General features: G+C 51.0%; 7 protein-coding genes across 7 annotated transcripts; 3 read left to right on the top strand and 4 right to left on the bottom strand.

Annotated features, from left to right (window-relative positions):
- Nucleotides 1-942: 942 nt before the first annotated feature.
- Nucleotides 943-5,115, top strand: CGCS363_v011243 (Protein SERAC1; the record flags this gene model as incomplete). Its single annotated transcript, XM_036643092.1, has 8 exons — nt 943-1,518; nt 1,568-1,700; nt 1,754-2,943; nt 2,995-3,148; nt 3,205-3,768; nt 3,824-4,065; nt 4,119-4,505; nt 4,567-5,115. The coding sequence occupies 8 exons, from the start codon at nt 943-945 to the stop codon at nt 5,113-5,115; spliced, it is 3,795 nt and encodes a 1,264-aa protein (XP_036492253.1).
- A 1,394-nt stretch (nt 5,116-6,509) lies between these two features.
- sed3 (Tripeptidyl-peptidase sed3) lies at nt 6,510-8,399 on the top strand (the record flags this gene model as incomplete). Its single annotated transcript, XM_036643091.1, has 1 exon — nt 6,510-8,399. One exon carries the CDS (start codon nt 6,510-6,512, stop codon nt 8,397-8,399), a length of 1,890 nt encoding a protein of 629 aa, XP_036492252.1.
- Nucleotides 8,400-8,593: 194 nt separating this feature from the next.
- On the bottom strand, nt 8,594-10,408 carry avnA-0 (Averantin hydroxylase; the record flags this gene model as incomplete). The annotated part of the gene is made up of 6 exons (XM_036643090.1): nt 8,594-9,150; nt 9,225-9,387; nt 9,445-9,641; nt 9,701-9,731; nt 9,784-10,269; nt 10,322-10,408. 6 exons carry the CDS (start codon nt 10,406-10,408, stop codon nt 8,594-8,596), a joined length of 1,521 nt encoding a protein of 506 aa, XP_036491921.1.
- An 866-nt stretch (nt 10,409-11,274) lies between these two features.
- Nucleotides 11,275-13,021, bottom strand: liz1-2 (Pantothenate transporter liz1; the record flags this gene model as incomplete). Its single annotated transcript, XM_036643089.1, has 5 exons — nt 11,275-11,469; nt 11,530-12,201; nt 12,255-12,453; nt 12,727-12,846; nt 12,903-13,021. The coding sequence occupies 5 exons, from the start codon at nt 13,019-13,021 to the stop codon at nt 11,275-11,277; spliced, it is 1,305 nt and encodes a 434-aa protein (XP_036492254.1).
- A 1,007-nt stretch (nt 13,022-14,028) lies between these two features.
- Nucleotides 14,029-15,364, bottom strand: CGCS363_v011239 (UPF0676 protein; the record flags this gene model as incomplete). Its single annotated transcript, XM_036643088.1, has 4 exons — nt 14,029-14,213; nt 14,268-14,978; nt 15,039-15,251; nt 15,319-15,364. 4 exons carry the CDS (start codon nt 15,362-15,364, stop codon nt 14,029-14,031), a joined length of 1,155 nt encoding a protein of 384 aa, XP_036491469.1.
- Nucleotides 15,365-16,277: 913 nt separating this feature from the next.
- Nucleotides 16,278-18,332, top strand: MSN2 (Zinc finger protein MSN2; the record flags this gene model as incomplete). The annotated part of the gene is made up of 5 exons (XM_036643087.1): nt 16,278-16,346; nt 16,407-16,434; nt 16,491-16,554; nt 17,147-17,440; nt 17,495-18,332. 5 exons carry the CDS (start codon nt 16,278-16,280, stop codon nt 18,330-18,332), a joined length of 1,293 nt encoding a protein of 430 aa, XP_036491470.1.
- A 429-nt stretch (nt 18,333-18,761) lies between these two features.
- Nucleotides 18,762-19,899, bottom strand: CGCS363_v011237 (putative uncharacterized oxidoreductase; the record flags this gene model as incomplete). Its single annotated transcript, XM_036643086.1, has 3 exons — nt 18,762-19,520; nt 19,592-19,829; nt 19,889-19,899. 3 exons carry the CDS (start codon nt 19,897-19,899, stop codon nt 18,762-18,764), a joined length of 1,008 nt encoding a protein of 335 aa, XP_036491462.1.
- Between the last annotated feature and the right edge of the window lie 399 nt (nt 19,900-20,298).

The raw sequence follows: 20,298 nt of genomic DNA, 5'->3' as shown, positions 1-20,298 counted from the left end.
CCCGACTTAATTATTCTAGCTATCGATCATTGCATATATGAATCTTTTTGGGTTGACTCGATTTTGCTCTCGCTCTCTGGCACTGCGCAAGAGCCCGGCGTTTCTTTTGATTGGTGTCGGTTTCAAGAACCACGCCTTGAATTGCTTCGTTGTGAACCATTGAGCTATGACGGTGCGATTTGCTGTCAAAATGAAGAAACCAACAAATTGCCACTTCTTATTTCCAACGTGAGGAAAGACAGATATTTAATCGGATTGCGGAACGACTTGCAAACCGCAGCTCAGCCTGACATCTGCAGCAAGTCACCCATCCACATTGCGTGTGACACGAGGTGACTTGCAGACGGATCGGCGACGCTAGATCCTCTTGGTCAGCTTCGGCCCGTCACCTGGTCAATAAAGCCACCAAAAATGCGACGGCGGCTGTGACTAAGATGGGTGTCTCCCGTCAGCCTCAATTAGCACCAACTGAAAGGGCGGGTGAGGCGTTTCTATTGTCCGCAGTCGTACGACGCGAAACTAAGACGGCGGTGTCTGAATTGAAGGCGAAGTTTCAAAGAGTCTCAGTCGCTGTTCTCCTATTGAGGAAGCTGGAAGTCTTCCGTCTCACGCAGTTGAGAGTTGATCGGCACTTTTGCCGAGACTTCACAGACACACATCTCACTAAAAACGCCTAACTGGTGGTCAACCTGCAGGCGAAGCTACCGGGGTTGGTCGCCCTGTTGGTCGATTGAGGTGCATTAGCAATAGGCGGCTGGCTGATGCCTACGCGACCGATGACCAAAATGGACCGGGGTGTTCATCAGCTCTGGGGCATATTTGCGCCGGCCATATCCGCTACAGGCGTAATTTCGTGACAGGCTTCAGCCTCTTCATTTTCTTGCTTATCCTCTCCTGCGACATATTGCGACGAGATAGATGTTTTGAAGAAACCAATGCATCATGGAGCCGTCAAAAGATTGGACACATGAGACGGAAATTGCGGCCCTAGATGAGGTCGCATCCGCTGTAGACGACAGCCCGGATCGCGTCCGACCACGCGACTCTACCCTACACCAGACGTCAGAGGAGACACATTATGAACAACCGGAAACGCCACGACCGCACAGCGGATCCTCGCACTGGGACCCGAGTCCTGGCTTCGCACATATCGATGGCGATGTAAATGGACCTGGTTACAATGATACCTTGGTTGACATTGTTTGCGTTCCGTGTCCCGGCGCCGATCCCGTCGAGACTTGGGCCCGCGACCTACTTCCGGAGGGATATTTCGGGAGACCCGGTGAGGATTTGCCGCCCACTGCCGTGAAGCAGCTTGCCGGGGCGAGCATACTATCTCCGACGATCAATCGACATCTCCCAAAGGCAGCGCATCTTTGGGTGCGGCAGGGTATTAGGAAAGAGGTCAGCGAGGCCAGAGTGCTGCTTTATCGGCATCGAGAGTTGGTTGAAGGGGTGACGTTGGAAGACTTGGCGGACGACTTGATCGAGCAGGTTTGGAGCGTCAGATACGGGAATGTGAGTGACACTTATCTCGTGGGTTTGAACAGAACTGAATGGTGTTTAGCAACGATCTCGTCCCCTATTCTTCGTAGCACATAGTGTTGGAGGTTTGGTGGTCGAGTTGGCTCTTCTGAGAGCCACCAAGAATCCACACTACAAGCCTTTTATGTACAACTGCCATGGCGCCACATTCTTTGGTGAGTCCCATCAACCTCTCGTATGATTCAGCCTATTGATAATTTTCCCTCAGCTACTCCGCATCGTGGATCAAGTTATCTTTCTATGAACAACCTGAAAGACAGCATTCAACGCCTGTTGAGGCTTCAACGTCCCTTGCCGCATTCTATCTCCGATGAACTTAGACTAGGCCACAAACCACTCTTGCGGATGCACGAGGACTTTGCAACTATTGCAAGTGAGCTGAGGATTTGGACATTTTATGAGACAATCGACTCCCAACTTTCCGGGTCAGGGTCGAAAAACCACGGCACTGCCAAGGAAGTCCGATTTGGTGCTCCCATTGTCTCGATCAAGTCTTCACTCGTCGGCGCCCGCCAAGAGCGTGTTTTTGCACTCGATAGTGAACACGCCAACTGCGCATCATTTGGACAAGGAAACACCGAAATCATGGGCAGCTACTTGACGGAACTTGCTGCCGCGGTCAAAAAGGCCACCGATCTCAGCTCTGAGTACATCCACACACCTCTTAGCCTCAAGAAGCACGTGAAGGTTGAGATCATTGGCTTTTACGATGATCCGGATGCGCAAGTGGAGTCTGATGTCCGACTTTACTTTACGAAACTTCATCTTGAGGAGTTTCTGGAAAAGGGCCCAGAGAGATGTTTGGAGGAGCGTCTAAGGAGAACGACACTTCGGCCGCGATCAGACCCTGTCTCTCAATCACAAAGTCAAGAGGATTCTCAGCAAAGCAGTGGCCTTGGTATTCTGCCAGGATTGCAAGAATTAGGAAACAGGCTATTCAAAGCATCCTCGAACGCCGGGAGCCGACCAAGAACTTCAGATTCGGAGAGCCAAGGATCACCGCCAATTATTGTAACGAGGCCTCCCATAGCTGGAGGCTCCAACTCTTTGCCAGTTGATACGATGAGGCGGATGGGATCCCTTACTGTCCCACCTTTGTCGCCGCCAGGATTCAACCGCCCTTCGAGTAGAAGTAGTAACGCTGAGAGTACGAGATCTGATCCGACAGAGTTGGAATTGTCGCCCAAAACGCCAGACCCTGGTTCACGACTGGAACCGGCTGCGGAGATCGGTGTCGAAAAGAGCCACTCAGAACCTTTATCCAGGCGTCAAGATAGGCAGTCTCATGTCTCGGCCATGGACGATTTGACAGCAGCTGCTGGATTCTCAAGGCCCGATCCTTTGGCGAGGAAGTTCATGTGGATCCATACCCCTTACACGAATCCCTCCTGGGTCAAGGTGCGTTCAAAAGAATCATGCGTGGGATTCTCTCTGACCAGTTAATTTCAGGAGGTGTTCAGAGTGCTTGCCAATCCCCATGATCCAAGTTTTGCAAAGGTTTTCAACAAGGATAATTGGACGGCAAAACATGTCATCGGAAGGCACTCTCAGTCACAAGCATCCTTCGTGAAGCCGACTTGCAGCTATATACCCGCTGGTTCAGGTAGAACCCCGATAGCTGTTAATAAGCATGATAATCAGAACTGACCTGATCTCCAGCTCCTTCTCCACACCCATCACCCAATCTCTCTGGTCGCGTCAGCCCAGCAGCTGGGCCGTCATCATCTTACCTGTACTTGTACATGCCTTATCTCCATTTCGACACCTACATCGACGTTCTTCAACGGAGAAAGTTTATCCTGCGTCGTATGCAACATGGTCGGGCACGTCCCGTCCCCCGCGAAATAGCTGGCCTCGAGTCCCCAGAGTTGAGGATGATATGGGAGTATATTGGCTACGACCCTCCACTGAACTACCGCCGCACGCTAGACCAGTTCGCGTACCCGTCGCTGAGAGATACGTGGGCGCGCGATGATGACCAGATGCTCTACAAGCTGACTAAAGACCGGGCTTCTGGTGGTGTTAACCGGGAAGTGATGACCTTAACGAGGAGGCAGACCCTTGGGTCCACCGGGAGTCCATTTGACAGGCTGTCGCCTTCAAGCACTGGACTTCTGGAAGAGGAAAGTGACATCGATGATGAGACTGAGGATCTGGAAGAGGTTATCAAAGATGGAAAGGTTCTCATGGTCGACCAGCTATGGCTATGGGCCATTGACAAAAGTGAGTTTTTATGGGAGTAGCGCACTGACTGACCATGATGTTAACGGGTCAATAGAAACCTTGACGACCTTCTTCTCGAAGAGAGAATCTAAGGCAAAGGAGGGCCCTCTTTTCGGTCAAGCAGACTTGAGAAACAGTGTCTACAACGAACTCAATGGCGACTTGACAGGTCGTTGCGAAAATGCACTGGACCTGGCAGCATTCGTTGTCCTACACGCTGTCACCGTACTGCTCGATCGAGCTTCGCATCCTGACTTGGAGATCTTTAGAATCTTTGAGGAGGCGATAAGCATGCTTGTGAGTACCATTTTCTGTCATCTTCCATTTATAGCCCTCGCTGACTAGTATAGACCGAACGCATGACCTCTTCACTGAAGCGCTTTCGCATGCAGACTTTCAAAGATGTAGGCGTAGATTCCGACTCGGAAAGCAATCGACCTGAGTCTATCAAGAAGCGTCATAAGAGAGAGCTTCAAGAGGCTGAGCGCGAGAATCGAGAAAACACGTCCGCACTCATGGAGCTCCGAGACTTGGAAGACGAGTTGAAATCGCTCGAGAGACTCTTCGAAGCGCAGGATGCAGCAGTCAAAAACATGAAGAACATATTTGAGAGCGAAGAACTGAAGATGCAGACCCGGAATGGGAGGATGTACCTTGAGGAGGCTCTTGGCAAGTTGGATGAATACCGAAGTCAGACGGCTGAGATGCTGAAACGGGTAGATACAACACGCAACGATGTGAGTACTGTGACAAACGCTTGAAATTCTACCTATGCACCTGCTTATATGAATTTCACAGTACGAGAAACTTCTCGAAATGGTTCAGCGTCAGGCTCAAGTAGACGAAGTCCGTTGGTCCCGTCTCCAAACCGAGCTCGCATCATCACAAAACTTGTCGGTTATGATTTTCACGACGTTTACCGTCATTTTCCTGCCGTTGTCATTCTTCACGGGCCTCTTCGGCATGAACACCACCGACTGGGATAGTGACAAAGGCACTCTTCCTTCGCTGAGAGATATTGGGGCAATCTCATTGCCAGTCTCTATCTTCCTCATCGTAGCCGCGCTTGTTGGCGCCTTTAGTTCACGTGTTCAGGAGGTCGTGCGAAGTGGATACAAGGGCGGCAAGAAGGTTATCGTTTTCGCGTCGTCAGGCGTTAAGAAGGTTGTTCCCGAGAAAAGGAGGGAACGCCGGCGGCAGCGAATCGACAATCGGGAGAGGGAGGAGCGGAAGACAAGGATGAGAGACCGAGGATATGACTTCTGGGCAACTGTCAGGAGGGAGAGGGGCAGCGAGTATCGAATTCCTGAAGTAAATCGCAACAAGGCCAGCACTCACCCAACGTAATTCCGCGGACGTTATTTGGCCTATAACGAGCCCAAAAATGAGGCCGAGTCGTTTGCAAACGACGGAAGAATTTGAGCTAGGAAACATCTAATTGTGGATATCGTATTCGCGTTGATGTTCGGGCCAACAAGATAGCAATCAAAGAACGCCCGAAGGCCCGCCAAGCGAAACGCGAAGACTTCGGAAGAAGCCTTTTTTATCAAATAAATCGAGACACAGTGGAATTTGAGTCCGAAATCCCATCGAGGCCACCGTTGCCGAGCCATCAATAGGTTTAGAGTTGGGCGAGAACAGGGACCTTCCTCGTCGCAAGTCCGCTAAGCTGCGGAAAGACTACACAAATTGCGCGTACTATGCTGCAACTAGGGGCGTAGTGAAAGCTTAAATATCCCGAACGACTAGCCAGTTCCTCTATTCTCCGATTAACGCCGGGTTGTGATACCAAATCAACGTATCGACAGTAACCTGACTGAGTTGCGTGCATGCCAACGACATCGAAATCATCATGTGCTCATTGCTGTCTAGGCCGAGAGGTGAGTTTCCTTGCGCATCCAGGTGCCGTAACAGTTAGCGTCGACTGAGTCGTATGTCACGACAAATGTCAACCCTGAGCTCAGTGCAGTCTAGATCCGAAGGGCACTTGAGTGCAGCAAATCAGCTGATCCGTGGAATCCGCGGGAGGCTTAGTCGCCGCTTAATCATTAGATGAATGTTCCTGTGCTTAGGCTTCCAAATCGTGGGCAATAAGGATCCCTACCTACCTAAGGTACCTTTGGAACCCGACGAAATACTGTGGGGCAATTCAAGGGTTGGATCTGGGGACACATAATGTTTGCCGCGCCACTGTCTCGAACATGATGTGGGCGGGAACATCCTTAAACTCCGGGGTCTAGCGCCAGGCACGTTGCCATCGCATCGGGAGGTCCGAGTACAACAATACTCGCCTGCTCACAACAGCGCAGGCACGCATGAACCGTCCATCCGATGGATCGACGAACCCCTTGTCAGGTAATCGGCGCTGATGTTCTGAGACTCCCAATGTCAGATGACAAAGATCGCGCCCGCGAGCGTTGTTGTGGGGTTCTGGAAGACGTTTGTTCGCATCCCACCGGCGACTTTCGCGATCGTTGGCTTGGGCCAAATTGAGTTTTCTCAGGATTTTGCTGTCGACTCCGAGACGTGCGAGCTGCGAAACATGCGCGCGGCGCAGGCCCCACGCGGAATGGCACGGGTGAATTTCCCTATAGTTTTTAATCTTCAATGGAGGTCCTTATTATATGTGTTGTCTGATTTTCTCATCCCGTTCATTGACACTGATTCGGCGCTCGTTCCTTTTCCGCGCATTCTCTAATTCGTCTCGGGCTACTGTGCCGGGCACGACCCGATCCTTCAAGATGCTGGTATCATCAGTAATTATTTTCTTATGCGCCACTCTCATCGAGGCACTTCCATCCAGACAAGTGCAGGTCGAATACATCAAGGAGTTACCGATAGGATGGACGCAATCACGACTCGCCGATCCTCAACATCAATTCCAACTGTCTATAGCCGTTGATCGAACCGATCACGTACATAAGGCCCTGTATAGTGTGTCGACACCCGGCCATGAGTTGTATGGGAAGCATCTTTCGAGGGAGGAGGCACAAGCCCTTCTCATGCCTGACGATGGGTCTCGGGATATGGTGGTCAGTTGGCTCTTGAATCAGGGACGTCTCGATCAATCCGCGATTGCAAGCGACGGCCACTGGATCCGGGTTACCACTACGATTGAGAAAGCCAACAGACTGCTAGGCGCCAACTATTCTTGGTTCAAGCATGCCGATAGTGGTAAAGAGGTCTTGAGGACCCTTGAGTATTCGTTGCCGTTGGAGTTGAAGGCCAAGATATCGCTAATATCCCCGACGACACGATTTTGCTCGCATCCGATGATGCATCAAGGACCTCAAGCTCCCGGAATCGACGATGCGCTACCATCCGACGAGCTTCGCAAGCACAAGAGAGCCTTCTCTGGGGTGACCAACGAGCCCCTGTGGAGATCAGCCGCAGCCGTCGATCCCCCACCGTCAGTGTCCCGAGCCCAAGTTGACGCGACGTGCAACCGAACCGTCACACCCAGCTGCGTCAGAGCACTCTACAACGTTCCTGCAAATGTGCCTGTCAGCAAAGCTCGTGGTCTCGGTGTATATGCCTCGCAAAGCCAGGTCCCAAAATTCGCAGACTTCGCCCTCTTCGCGAAGAATATCGACCCGCCGTCCGCCGGGGTCAACTTCTCCTTTCTAAGCATCAATGGCGGCGTCACAAGCCAGGATCAGAATCAGTTGTCGAATGCCGAGTTGAACTTTGACATGCAGTACACTGCATCTCTCTCGAACCCCGTACCGAACATTGTCACCGCCGTCGCTGGTGATGGCCCCATCAAGCTGGAGTTGGGAGGTCAACCTGGGGACACCACGGAGCCATGGCTCATCTGGCTCGATGCCATGCTCAAGCTTCCTGATGATCAGCTCCCTCATACTATAACCACAAGCTTTGGCGAGAACGAACAGTCCCTGCCTGACGGCTACATTCAGCAGATTTGCAATCAGTTCGGTGCCCTTGGTGCTCGAGGCGTCACCATGTTCGCTGCTTCGGGAGACTCTGGGCCAGGAAATACTTGCGTGACCAACGACGGCACCGCCAGTACACGCTTCAACCCAGTCTTCCCCGCGGTATGCCCCTTCGTCACCGGCGTCGGTGGAACAAAGAACGTAGCTCCTGAACAAGCGTTTCCTTTCTCGAGCGGTGGATTTTCGGACAAGTTCGCCAGGCCAGCATACCAAGACCAAGCTGTTCCTCCGTACCTCAAGACGGTAGGCAACAACTTTCAGGGCCTCTTCAATGCGTCGGGCAGAGGCTTCCCAGACGTCAGCGCCCAAAGCTTCAATGCGACGTTCTTTACCGGTGGTCAGCTTGGCGGCTTCCAAGGGACGAGTGCAGCGGCACCGATCTGGGCTGGCACGGTTGGTATGGTGAATGCCGCTCTCATCCAAGCCGGAAAACCTCCGATGGGCTTCATCAACCCATGGCTGTATGGCGCTGGACTCCAAGCCATTAATGACGTGAAAGTTGGTGCTTCCACTGGATGCACGGGGACGACTGCTTTTGGAAGTCAGCAGTTCCCGCCTCAGTTTGGGGCCAAACTTGTGCCAAACGCGTCTTGGCCCACTGCTCCGGGCTGGGACGCTGTCACGGGTTTGGGCACTCCGGATATTGGCAAGATGCTTGCATTGAGGATGGCAATGTGATCAGGTTGTAGCTACGCTCGAGCAGAGAGTAGACGAAGCGATGTAAATCCAAAATTAGATGTCAACGACACAGGGAAGTGAAAGCCTGTCTGACTTCTTCATATGTCCCAGTCTGATTTTTCTATGGAACCATGTTCGAGGCGTAAAGTAACCCAAGATACTAGGTACTCTGGAAGAATCCTGAGGTGGTTTCCTTACCTCCGAACAGGATGCAACTTGATCCACAATGGCATTTTCTCCCAAGCCATGAAAACTTTCTGATCCATCCAGTCTTCTTTTGTCACATTTTCGATGTCGAACTGGCAGACGAGCCGAGCGATGATAACCTTGATCTCGGCGTAGGCCAGGTTTCTTCCAACGCACATCCGCGGGCCCAACAGGAAAGGTTGAGAAGCGTCTCGCTTATCGCCAGCAAATTCGGGATCCTTTCCCAGCCAGCGCTCGGGGATAAATTCGTACGGACGGGTCCAATTGGCAGTACTTCTGTTTGCAACATATATATGTACACCAACAGACACACCTTCCGGGATGAACTCGCCGTCGATGGTAGCACCACCGGGAGGTACGATGCGATTATGTGCTTGAGGTGACGGCGGGTAGATACGAAGACCTTCCTCGATACAAGCTAGGAGATATTTGCAGTCGTTGACGCCAGCGAAAGTGATTTCACCCTCGTGCGCGAAGGCCGTGCGGATCTCAGCGGACAATTTCTCCAAGACCCGGGGGTTCGTCATAAGGAGCCAAACGAGACCTACGATTTCAGTCGGATTAGCGGGGGTTCTTGGGGCTTATTGCTGTCAAGCCGACCAGCACCGCACAACTCACCTGCCAAATGAGTAGAGGTTGTCTCGCTTCCGCCGGCAATCAGAAGCTGCGAATTACCCTCCAGTTGGTCATAAGACATCTTGCCTGACTTGTAGGCCGCAATCATTTTGTCCATAAAGTCCGGCACCGTCGGCTGTATCTCAAGACGATGATTGACCTTTTCCTGTTGGACTTCCCTTAGCCGCTTGCACCCACCCTACAGCACTTGTAGAACACATACCTCTTGAAGCCGTGTCAGGGTCTTAGCATCCGAGAGGACCTTGAGTGGAAACAACCACAGCCCTACCGGGAAACGAAGCAGGAGTGGCAAGTAAGAGATCGCTTGGTAGTAAGCGAAGAACTTGGCCAAAGACAGGAACATCTTCACCCACATATGGAGAGTAGATGTTATCAGACAATCAAACGACTGCCCAAAAGCTGATGTGGCCGAGTCAGATAATGAGGGCCAAGAGCGACTTGGCTTGAGGTAGACTCACTGAGAAAGCCGATGAAGTCAAAAGTCAGGAACTAAATCCAGGTCAGCACAGCATACGTCTCGATGACCGGCAAGAGCACGCACGTTGAACCACTTCAGGATATCCACTGGCTGCGTGCCATTCTGTCCGTCTTCCTGCACTCTCCGAAACATGAGGTCGACAAATTCTTTCAGCACTCCCTCTTGCTCTCTCATAGCTTTCTCAGAAAAGCCGGGTGCAAGTAGTTTACGGATGAAAGGATGGTAACGTCTGTCAGCGTTGAGAATAAGGTGCCTGCCCCGGAATCCGGCGAAGAATTTCTGGTCCTTCGCAAACTCGAGCTGCCCCGCCTTGGGTGTGTAGATCTCCTTCCATTGAGGAGCGTCGCTGTAAGACAGACCATTCGGAGAGGTTCGGACGACGGGCCCATACTTCTCGTGCAGCTTGAGAGTATCGTCGGGCTGTCTGCCTCCAATGATAGCCGATACGAGCCATAAAGGGGTTGCAGCAGCGAGGCGAGGGCCCGGATACTTGGCAAGAGGGTGAAAGAAGAGATTGTAAATGCACACGGACGCCAAATATGCTACAGTCTGTGATTTGTGGATGAGTTTAAGTGGCATAGACAGTTTTGTCGCGACTTACTAGGGCTGAGATGCCCGAAACTGCGACCCAGGTACTCGGAGGTTTGATTGAGCTTGCGTAGAAAGCGGCCACGTCTTTGAGCGGCATCTTCGAAGCTTTCTAGTTGAAGCTCGAAGGAAACTAAATACTGTTGACGCACAGTTTTAACAAGGATTAAAGAGAGACAATCTCGCAATCCTGCAATAAACTTTGTCAGCTTGTATTCGTGGAGCATGCTTTCCCCTCACATTGGGAAAGTCACGATGCATTATCATAGATGTGCAAAGTTGTACAGGTTATTGAAGACATTTATTGTACATACCATAGGTCTCAGAAGTAGGATATACCCGTTTATGCTGGTGCGGAAAATTCGCAAATATCTGAGCAGCTTCAAAGGCTGCGTAGTTAGATCCGATAATGGAACTGCAATGATGTGGCCTCTTGGATTGTGATGATTGGGCTTAGTTGGTACTCAGCAAAGAGCACGCTGAGAAGACACTTAGGAACGCGCAGACTGTTGACGTAGGGCAAAGCAGCCTAGGTAGTAAGTTTAGGCGAATCCTTCACAAGTTTTTCTCATAAACAATGAGCATACTAGTGCATTCAAATACCCTGTCAAAGTGCCTTAGCCGGTGCCCGTGTACGAAGTAGGTAGCTGATGAATTGCTAGTGGAGAAGTATGGTATCATTAGCAGCTCTTCTGGGAAACCCAACCGAACAGTCCAATGATTGAACGTCGGTTAGTATCGAGTGGATGCGGCTAGGGACAATGAAGAACAGCAATGGCTGGTCGGCTTACGATTGCCTGCCTAAAAAGCTGGGGCATACACCAGCCACACAGAGTGTTTGGCAAGCTGCGCATTCAGCTTGGAACAAATGAAAACAAAGCAGATGGTAATGGGCTGAACAGACCCAGGACTGCAAACTTGATACGATACACGGAGGATATCCTATTGGTCCCAAGCCGCCCATTTTTACTTGTCTGTCGAGCCCTTATCTCTGCTGTCAACATTCTTGATCGCGCTAAGCCCTGCCTCTGCATGGCTGTCGGCGTCAACAGCCTCAATAACCTGAATCTGCTTCTTGGAAAGCCTCCTATCCATGAAAATGAGGACGGTGACCCAAATCATCATTGCAATGCCAACTGCAATCATCGCAATCATTCCTTTCTGTTTAATATGTCAGTTGAGGACTCTTGATGAAACACATGCATGCCCCTGACTACTCACTCTAAATTGGGGCGCATCATCTGCTCGGAAGAAGATGAGCGGCCACCATGCCTGAAAACAGTTACCCGCCGCATTCATGCAGGCAATCACGCAAGCCCTAAGAGCAGGGGACTCGTTCCGCGTGGAGTCATTCGCCCACGCGAAGAACGTTGCTTGAATGCAGTAAATAGACCCTGCCCAGTAGTAGGCCCCAAACTTGGCTGCAGTCGACGTGGGCGCCAGGATGATAGCAGCGTTCGCTATTGCCGTGAAAGCGACGTAGTAACCGGACAGCCACCTCCGGCCCCAAATGTCGGTACTAGTCGCCCACAGCAGAGTACTGACAACACCGACTGCTTGCACGCCGGTTGGATAATTGTTGCGTTGAAATACAGTGTAATGCTCCGTGGGGTGAGATTGCATGTAGAGGTTGAGGAGAGACTGGTTCGACTGGGACTCGGAGGTGTTGCCGAGGATCCATAAGAAGCAGAAACCGTAGAAATACCACGAGTGCAGGATTCGGGAGATAAAGGACCAGGTAAGAATCTTTTCTCCCTCCTCACGAATCGGAACTCGTTCCTGGGCAAGCTTGATCTCTTCTTCGCTAAGGTAAAAAGCTGCCGTGGTACTCGGCGTGTCTGGGAAGAAGAAATAGCCGTAGATGGCAACAGGCAGAGTGATAATTCCGGAAATCTGATGTGGTTCTGTCAGTGTCGCTTTCATCATTGAGGTGCAAAAGTACTGACGATGAAGAGCCACTTCCATCCCGGCATTCCGTGGAGGCCATTCATGGAGGAGTAGATAGCCGTCTGAAGGAAACCACCAAACATGCCCCCAGCCAAACCACTTGCAGTAAAAAGTCCCGTTCTTTGTCCTAATTCTTTCTTCGTATACCATGATCCGAGGATGTACTGTGTGCCGGCAAAGATGCACGACTCGAAATATCTACAACGATATAAGTTTAGTATGTGATTGTAAAGGAGTGCTTGTATGAGAAATACTACCCTTGAAAGAAGCGAATCACCATCATGTGTTGAGGGGTCTTTGCAACCGCATTTAGTATGGTGATAATCGCCCATGTCGTGATCATGAAAGGAAAGAACCTCTTGGGCTTAAAGTAAGTCAAGAGCAAATTATTTGGGACAATCCCACTGTGTTAGACACCAAATTTAGCATGTGTCTTGTGAGAGCTTGGGACGAGAACTTCTGTCAACTGACATGAGGTATGCGGTCGCATAAAGTGTTGTAACTTCCGTAAGCTGGGCACCTTTAAATCCCAAATCCTCCCTCATTCCAGATACGTAAGCTTGTGTAATACTAGCTCTGTCTAGATAGTTCCTGTTCCGTCGGATATTAGCATTTGCCTGATCATATTGGAGGAGGTGATTACTCACATAAAGTATGCTAAGCAGCAGAAGGTCAGAATGAAGAAATCTAACTTCAAGACAAGCCGTTTCTCCTGGGGTGTTGATGCACCCTTGAAGTGTTGTCGCAAATCCGAAAACGGCGACATGATGGTTAATCGTGATGCCCTTGTTGGGCTATTCTTCACGGAATTGGTGGTGTTGTTCGTTCAGACTGGGTGCATGAGATCGACCTTCCTTAAATTCAGCTGAGTCCGAGGTCTTAAGTAGATCTCCTATCTCAAGATATAGGGCGTCGTGCGTTATCACTCCAAGACCGTAGCATCTGTCAATAGTAGACTTATCTTCTTGGCTGGTCTCATGGGAAGCAGGAGATTGTCATGGCACTGAAAAAGGCAATCAGCCGAGGACTCCGATGTTCCTTGGTGCCCCGCCCTTGAAGAGACTCTGCATGTCTGTCACTCGTCGAGACTGGACGAAATCCGGGGTACTGACACAAATAGGATACTGAGACGCAATCACAGTGTTGGCAATTTGGCATCAGCTTGGTGTTGACTAGCGTGCATCAATGATAAGCTTGGGAGTTGATGATCACCCAATCATGTCAATGAAGTGAGGAAGAAGTATATCAAGTGGGGCTTCACCGAGAGGAGCTCCTCCCACCAAGCCACTCGTAGTAACAGTGGCATCGATAAACATGTCGAATGAAAGGACGGATCTCCGGGAGTTCATGGAGTAAACGAGATCAGTATTGAAAGAACGAGGCAAGGTAGACGTCACAGCGGTGTTCTGTCCGTGGTTGTGTCAAATATAGTTCTTGGTTGTCCAAAATCGGGTGCCTGCTATCTCCAGTCCCAAGATGCCAAGATTCCAGCTGCAGTCGACAAACAAGCCGCTGCTGATGTCACGCGTTATGTTTGCCTCGGTAAAATCGTGCTCAGCCTAAGTGGCGATAAGGTCATGAGGTTCATCTTCGAGCCCGACTTGAGGCTGCATATGCGTTTCAAATGGAATCAAACCATAACTATATGTATTCAAGGTTACATCAAAGGGTGTTTATTGCTTCTCGACGAAGAGTTTATGAAGATGACCGAGTTCCTATGTCTCATAAGGCCACCTCAATGCTAAAACGGACAAGTCCGCTGGTTACGATTATTCACTGCGCCTTTAGCACGGGCACGTACACCTCTCTAGCAACGTTGTCAAACTTTCCCAAGCTCTTATGGCCTTCCGGGTCTGGATACTCCCCAGCGAAGAAGTCCGCGTGCTTTCCAGTGTCCATAGGCCGGTCGATATCGTACTCATACCGTTTCCAACCGTGCTTCCGTGCATCAAGGTAGTCTGTTGACTGTCAGCCAAGGTCCATTGAGCTGCCGAGCTTCAACGTTTTCTTACCAGCCATGCAAAACACTCGATCATCCATGGGCTTGTCGCGCCCAAGGCGTTGTAGCAATGGGGAGTTCTCCAAAGGCTTCAACTCGCGATCATCGGCAGGGCGGGCAAAGTAGATGACTCCAATACGACGCAGGTGTCGCTGGTCCACGGGTGGCTGTACCACACGATGAATGGTCGCCTTGAATAAGCCCCCGGTCAAGCGCTCCATAGCCTCTCCGAAATTGATAACAAGACCCTTGGGCTGGTGCTCGACCCAGCGATACTTGCCGTCGTTGTGGTCCAGAACTTGGAGTGCGGCGATGGGCTGCGAGAACAAGAACGTCCAAGAGCCCCAGTCGGTGTGTCCGGAGAGGAAGATGTCACGGTACTTCTCACTCTCTTCCTGGGGACGAGGCTCGCACATCATGTATCTGATGTATTCTGTCTTGGAGCCACCGGATGCATGGGTCGCCTGCACTGCTTCATCGGGAACCTCCAAGATCATGCTCACCAATGTCAACAGCTTCTTGAGGATATTCGTGCGGATAAACTGCATCACCTCCTGGGTCTCTTTGAGGTAGGGTCTCATAATCTCTGGGTGGGGGCGGTTCTTCGGATCATGGACGAGGATGTTGTAGTGATCCAGCTGCTTGGGGAAGCCGCCTTTGTGTCCGAGTGGACCAGCTGGCTTGTAACCAACGTACAGGCCACGAGCGTCTTCTTCGGGGGTGACTGATGGGAGGACCCGTCAGCGATGGACAAAATTTTGCCACGACTGTAGGAACCATTCACCTTCATACGGTGCCTTCTCGTCAGGCGGCAGAGTCATCATTGCGTTCGCAATCTGCATCTGTCGAGCATAGACTTCATCGGATATGCCATGGTTCGTAAGAGTCAGGAAGCCATATCCTGTTGCAGCCTCATAGAGCTCTTTCGCAAGTTCTTGTCGGCCAACTGGGTCGTCGAATTTTGCAAGATCGAGATTTACAAGCTTGACATAGTCAACTACCAATTGAAAGATTAGCAATGCTGCTTGACAGAACATACGGGTTGAACGAGGCACGGCACTTACGGTCTTCCTTCGAGGGAGGCGCTGGGGTGTAGGGAGGGAGAGACATCGTTGCACAGGTCTTTAGTCAATTCTTTGGAGTATCGTTGGGAGTGATGCGAATCGGTTCACTGTCCTCACGGCATCAAGCCCCTTATCTCCTCGACGACTGCCAGCTTCTGATATACCCGTCTTTCATCGCAACCCAAGGACACAGGCCGTCACTTGCACTTGCATGATGCGTCCATCTTGTTGCTCATCTGGTGCTCCTCCGCGTCTGGGGAAGTTGCATCTGACCATCTGCAAATCGCTGCCATTCTAATACAATCATGTCTGGTGACTACGAAAGCAAGGCGCTCCTCCTGTCAACCACCATACTCGCCACTCCTCCCGCATCTCCTCCCCAAAGCACTTTTGGGAGGAGCCCATAATCCTCTCCCACTTGCTTTGGCAGACCGGATTGGATAATAAACCTTGCCAAAGTTACGCTTGGGAGGAGCTCCTCCTGGCTCACTCCCTTTTATGGGGCCAACGATAAGGAGGATGTGGACCTGGAAAGACGCCCGCTGCAACCGACGTTCAATTCCGTCGCGCTCTAATCCAGGCGCTCTGAGTGGTTTGATTCGAACTTGGCAAGGATGCCAGGGGCAGCATCGCGGTGACATTCTCCCGGCCCCCCTTCCGGGTGCGGGGAAGCAATCCTCTCCGCGTTTCCAACCCAACCCCGGCTCGCATTGGGGCAACCTACGAGATGACGCTCTACTGTCGTTGCGTGGAATCTCTTATCTTTGCCAGGCACTAGCGGTATCATTCCATCCCGTTAGGTCACGGGGCTGTCGTTATCGCCTTCGTCCCCGAACACCGTGTCGTGATATGCGACCGAAGGACGACGACAACATCACATCTACCATCTCAGGTGTTCAATTGCGTGAATAGACTTGACAAGCCTTTCGATCGAGAGAGACGTGATGCCTGCCGAAAAGATGACCAAGATGAACAAGGGCGAAAGACCGTTCCAGTGCCCAGCGTGCCCTAGTCGCTTCACCCGACAAGTAATTCCAATCCGCCTTGCCATTGTGATAGATGATAGAGATGATGCTGATTTCCCGTAGGAGAACCTAAGTCGCCATACCAGCTCTGGTAAGTGATGCACGTTTCGCGTTGTTCTCGCTCTTTTTTTGGCTGAGTGTCCGAAGTTCATCAAAAGTCGAATTTGAGGCCCTTCCCATGCCCCCACTGTGAAGTGAGCTTCTCTAGAAGGTATGTAAATCCCGCATAGCCGTCCACCCATCCCGCCCTGTCAAGTGCGTACTCAGCCCTCCGGTTGTTGACCTCTTTCAGTGATCTGAGAAAACGCCATGTACGAAAGTATCACCCGGGATCAGATAGCGGCGCTGAGCAGCCTCCACCTTCCGCGCCGCCAGTCGAGACACTTTCAAATTCTGCGAACAGTCATGGGCCGACTCGCCGTGAGAGTAGCAGCACCCGTGTAAGAAGACTAGATCAAGTGGAGGGTTTTGCAGAAGATGTACTAACCCACTTGTGAAAGTCCTCTTCGATATCCCAACTACTATGTGATCAAGGCATCTCATGGATGTTCAAGCTTCCACAGTTTATTTCAGCCTATTTCGAGAATTTTCAACCAATATTCCCGCTGATACACGCACCAACCTTTGATCTCAGCTCTGCTCAAGAACCGCTACTGCAAGCAATTGCCTGTATTGGTGCGGTCTATCAATCTCCAGACCAAAAGCACGAGTGCAGTGCTGCCTTGTTTGACTCTGGACTGAAAGCATTGGATGCATATGTAAGCTTCATCAAACCAGGTATCTACTTCTCTCCACTGACCTAGCATCAATCAGGTCAGGGAGCGGCGATGCTCTAGATTCCAAGAGGTCTGGGTTATGCAAGCCTACTTGCTGTTCGAATACTATGCTATTCATTGCTGTGACGATGGCCGATTTTCGGTTGCACTGAAGATCCACCGAAAGATTGTAGATGCATCACGTCAATACCAACTTTTACAGGACAGGTTTACTCTTGGGCTGGACGAGAGTTTCAACAGTCCCACAAGCATCGATCATACGGCAGCGTACTCCACGGAGTCGGCTTGGCACGCCGCGATCCAGAATGAGTCAAGAAAACGGTGGGTGCTGATCTCAGACTCTAGTGTTATACATAGCAAGCTAACCAAGCGAAGAATCGCATACTGTTTATACTACTTGGACGCTCAGCTGGCGATATGCTGCAACATGCGACCGCTCCTGGCAGCTCTCGAGATCAAGTACGAGCTGCCATGCCGAGATGATATATGGGAAGGAACGACAGCCGAGGACTGGCAGGCTCTAGTCTTCGCCCAGGATGGGTCCTTCAACGAAGAGGAGGATGACGATGCTAATGCTGAGCCCCGGCCTGCTCATGGAGACCTTTACGGGTGTCTGGCGCGTTTGATGAACCCCGATCCGTCCGCGCGGGGTCGTCCACCAGGTTTACTCTGGCAGTCGTCGTTCACATGCTTGGTGCTCATAATCCAGATATTGATGATGACACGTGATTTGACACTGGCGGGGTCTTTCTTATACCACAACATCCGGCCAGGAGAAAGCAAGAACAACTTATCGATTATCTCAGAAGTCAACCGAGCGCCGATAATGCAAGCCCTGGATTCCCTGGCGGATCTAATGCGCAAGCCGAGCCACGACCTTGGAAGTTCTTCCACGAATTCTGCCAGCTGGGACCGCGTCTGGACCATGTGGCATTACGCGGCATTAAGTCTCACTCATCAAGAAGCTCTTCTAACCAGTGGCATCGTCGAGTACAGCCTACCAAACGCAATCTCGACATGCTGGGAACTGAACAAGCCTCGGTCAAAACAGCACCGTGATGTTTATGACGATAGAGATGGTAAGCATGCAGAGGTCATCATCTTCACGCGAGCTTTGCTGACACCTTTCGTGCCGGATAGTAACAAGGATCGCAAGCAACATGGAGAACATCCTGATGTTCATGTCTCGTTCGTCGAGGAGTTCTTTCCCTAGCTCTACGGCCCTACCCAATGAGTATGCGACATCCGCAATTGTTGAAGATCCGTTCATGACTATGGTGGGCTTCAAAGCCTGTTTGATGGGTTGGCGCCTAGTCCGACTTATGTCACTGACGGTTGCTCAAAGCAACGTCAATATCCCAGGCGCCCGAGTTCCTAGCATCTATGCCGTGACTGCACAGGTTCTGTTAGGCGGCATTCTGGCAGCCATAAACTCTGATGATAATCCAGTCAACATTTCCGAGACGCCTGAGGCGAGATACTTGACATGGGTTGAAGCGAACTTTGCAAGTCAAAGGTTTTGGCCCTTAGGGAAATGGATCGTCGCAGTTTTCAATGACTGAGAGAGTGGCTCTTTCCTGGACCTGGTTCGGATGTAGACGTGCAACTTGTATTAATACAAAACCATCGTTATCCCTACATTCTACAGAAGATGCTTGACCTGGCTCATAAAGTCTGTGACTGTCTCCTCGAACGACGTGTACTTCAACCCCTGGAAATCCTTCATCATCGGCTCAGGGTCTACCTGGACATGAGTTTTGACTTCTTGTATGCCGGTCGCAATCTTCTGTGTCAAATCTGGATAAGTGCTCCGAATAGTTTCTGAAGCCTTCTGGTATGTGAATGGCTCCGGAGCCACGGGAATGTACCTTTTGCCGCCAGCCTGCAGAGTCGTCAAGGCCATGACATGAATCTCAGCCAAGTCCCTGACATCAATCCAGAAGTTGAACCGGCATGGAGGCAAGGATCCAGACGGACCTCCAGTTGCCACTCGCCATAGCATCATGTTCGACTCGTTCAAGTCGTCCTTTGATCGAGGAGGTGTAGCCAACGGTCCAAATATCATGGAAGGGCATAATGTGACCAAGTCGAAATGAGGCTTCTGCTCTGCAATGAACCTCCAAGCTTCCTGCTCTGCCAATGTCTTCGAGCCACGATATGCGTCCTGCGGTGTTGCGTCGGGGGCTACTGCCTCGTCATATCTGATTGGATTCCAGTCGTTGGCGGTGTATGTCCAAGTAGTCGATACCTCCCGTCCCATATCGAGGACCGCGCCAAACGACGAGGTCAAGACAATTCGCTTGACTGATGAGTTTGTCGATGCATCCAAAATTGACCTTACGCCTTTCAGTGCGGGAATGACGAGATCATTCTCGTTATCCTTTATGTCGTACTTGAGAGGCTACGTCCTCGCAAGAGTCTCAGCTTACTGGCCGTGGCCAATGGGAATTCAAATTCGTTGCCTCTACTTACACTGGCAACATGGATGACGCCATCGATGTCTTTGACGGCTTCATCGAAGGCACCTGGGTCGGTAAGGTCCTCAATAAAGTAGAAGTCCAGCTTCGAGGCGTACTGGGCTCTTGCTGATAGGAAAGCGTCTGCCTTTTGCTTTGATCTTGCCACCGCTCTGACTTTGTAACCCTTCCTCAACAGGTTGTCCACAACATGAGACCCAACCAGTCCAGTTGCACCAGTCACTAGAATGTAGCTTTCAATTGTGTCAACAATTGCGTTCTGAGGCTCTCGGATTCTCATTCGAGCACTAACTTGCAATCCATTCTTTTCACTTCGTGTTGGGACAATGTTGTTTTGTTTAGCTTTATGAATACCAAGTCAAGCTCGCGAGCGACCTTCCAATGTAGAAACAAAATGGTATTTCCTTCAAATTCTGGTGTCTCAGAGCGCCACAGAGTCCTGCATCATTTTATTCGAGGTTCTGGCTGCCTTATCGCAGCTGATCGGTTCGTAAGCCACTACTGGGACTCCACATCGCGCAGCGATCCAAGGCGGAGCTCCTCACAACATAAGGTCATCCCCATGTGAAGCAGAGTGCGAGCATCACAGGTAATCCCAAAACATTCCGGGTGTCTTTCTCCGGGAATTGCTTGGGTAGCACCTGATTCATCAATTCTCGCATGCCTTGGTTCGCAGTCACAGCGAGAGTAGACGGAGTCTTC

The sequence above is a fragment of the Colletotrichum siamense genome (genome assembly GCF_013390195.1).
Source record: "Colletotrichum siamense strain Cg363 chromosome Unknown KSG_Cg363_contig07, whole genome shotgun sequence".
In the NCBI taxonomy this organism is placed as follows: Eukaryota; Fungi; Ascomycota; class Sordariomycetes; order Glomerellales; family Glomerellaceae; genus Colletotrichum; species Colletotrichum siamense.
Note: the sequence above shows the minus strand (reverse complement) of the source record. Positions and strands in the feature narration are given on the sequence as shown.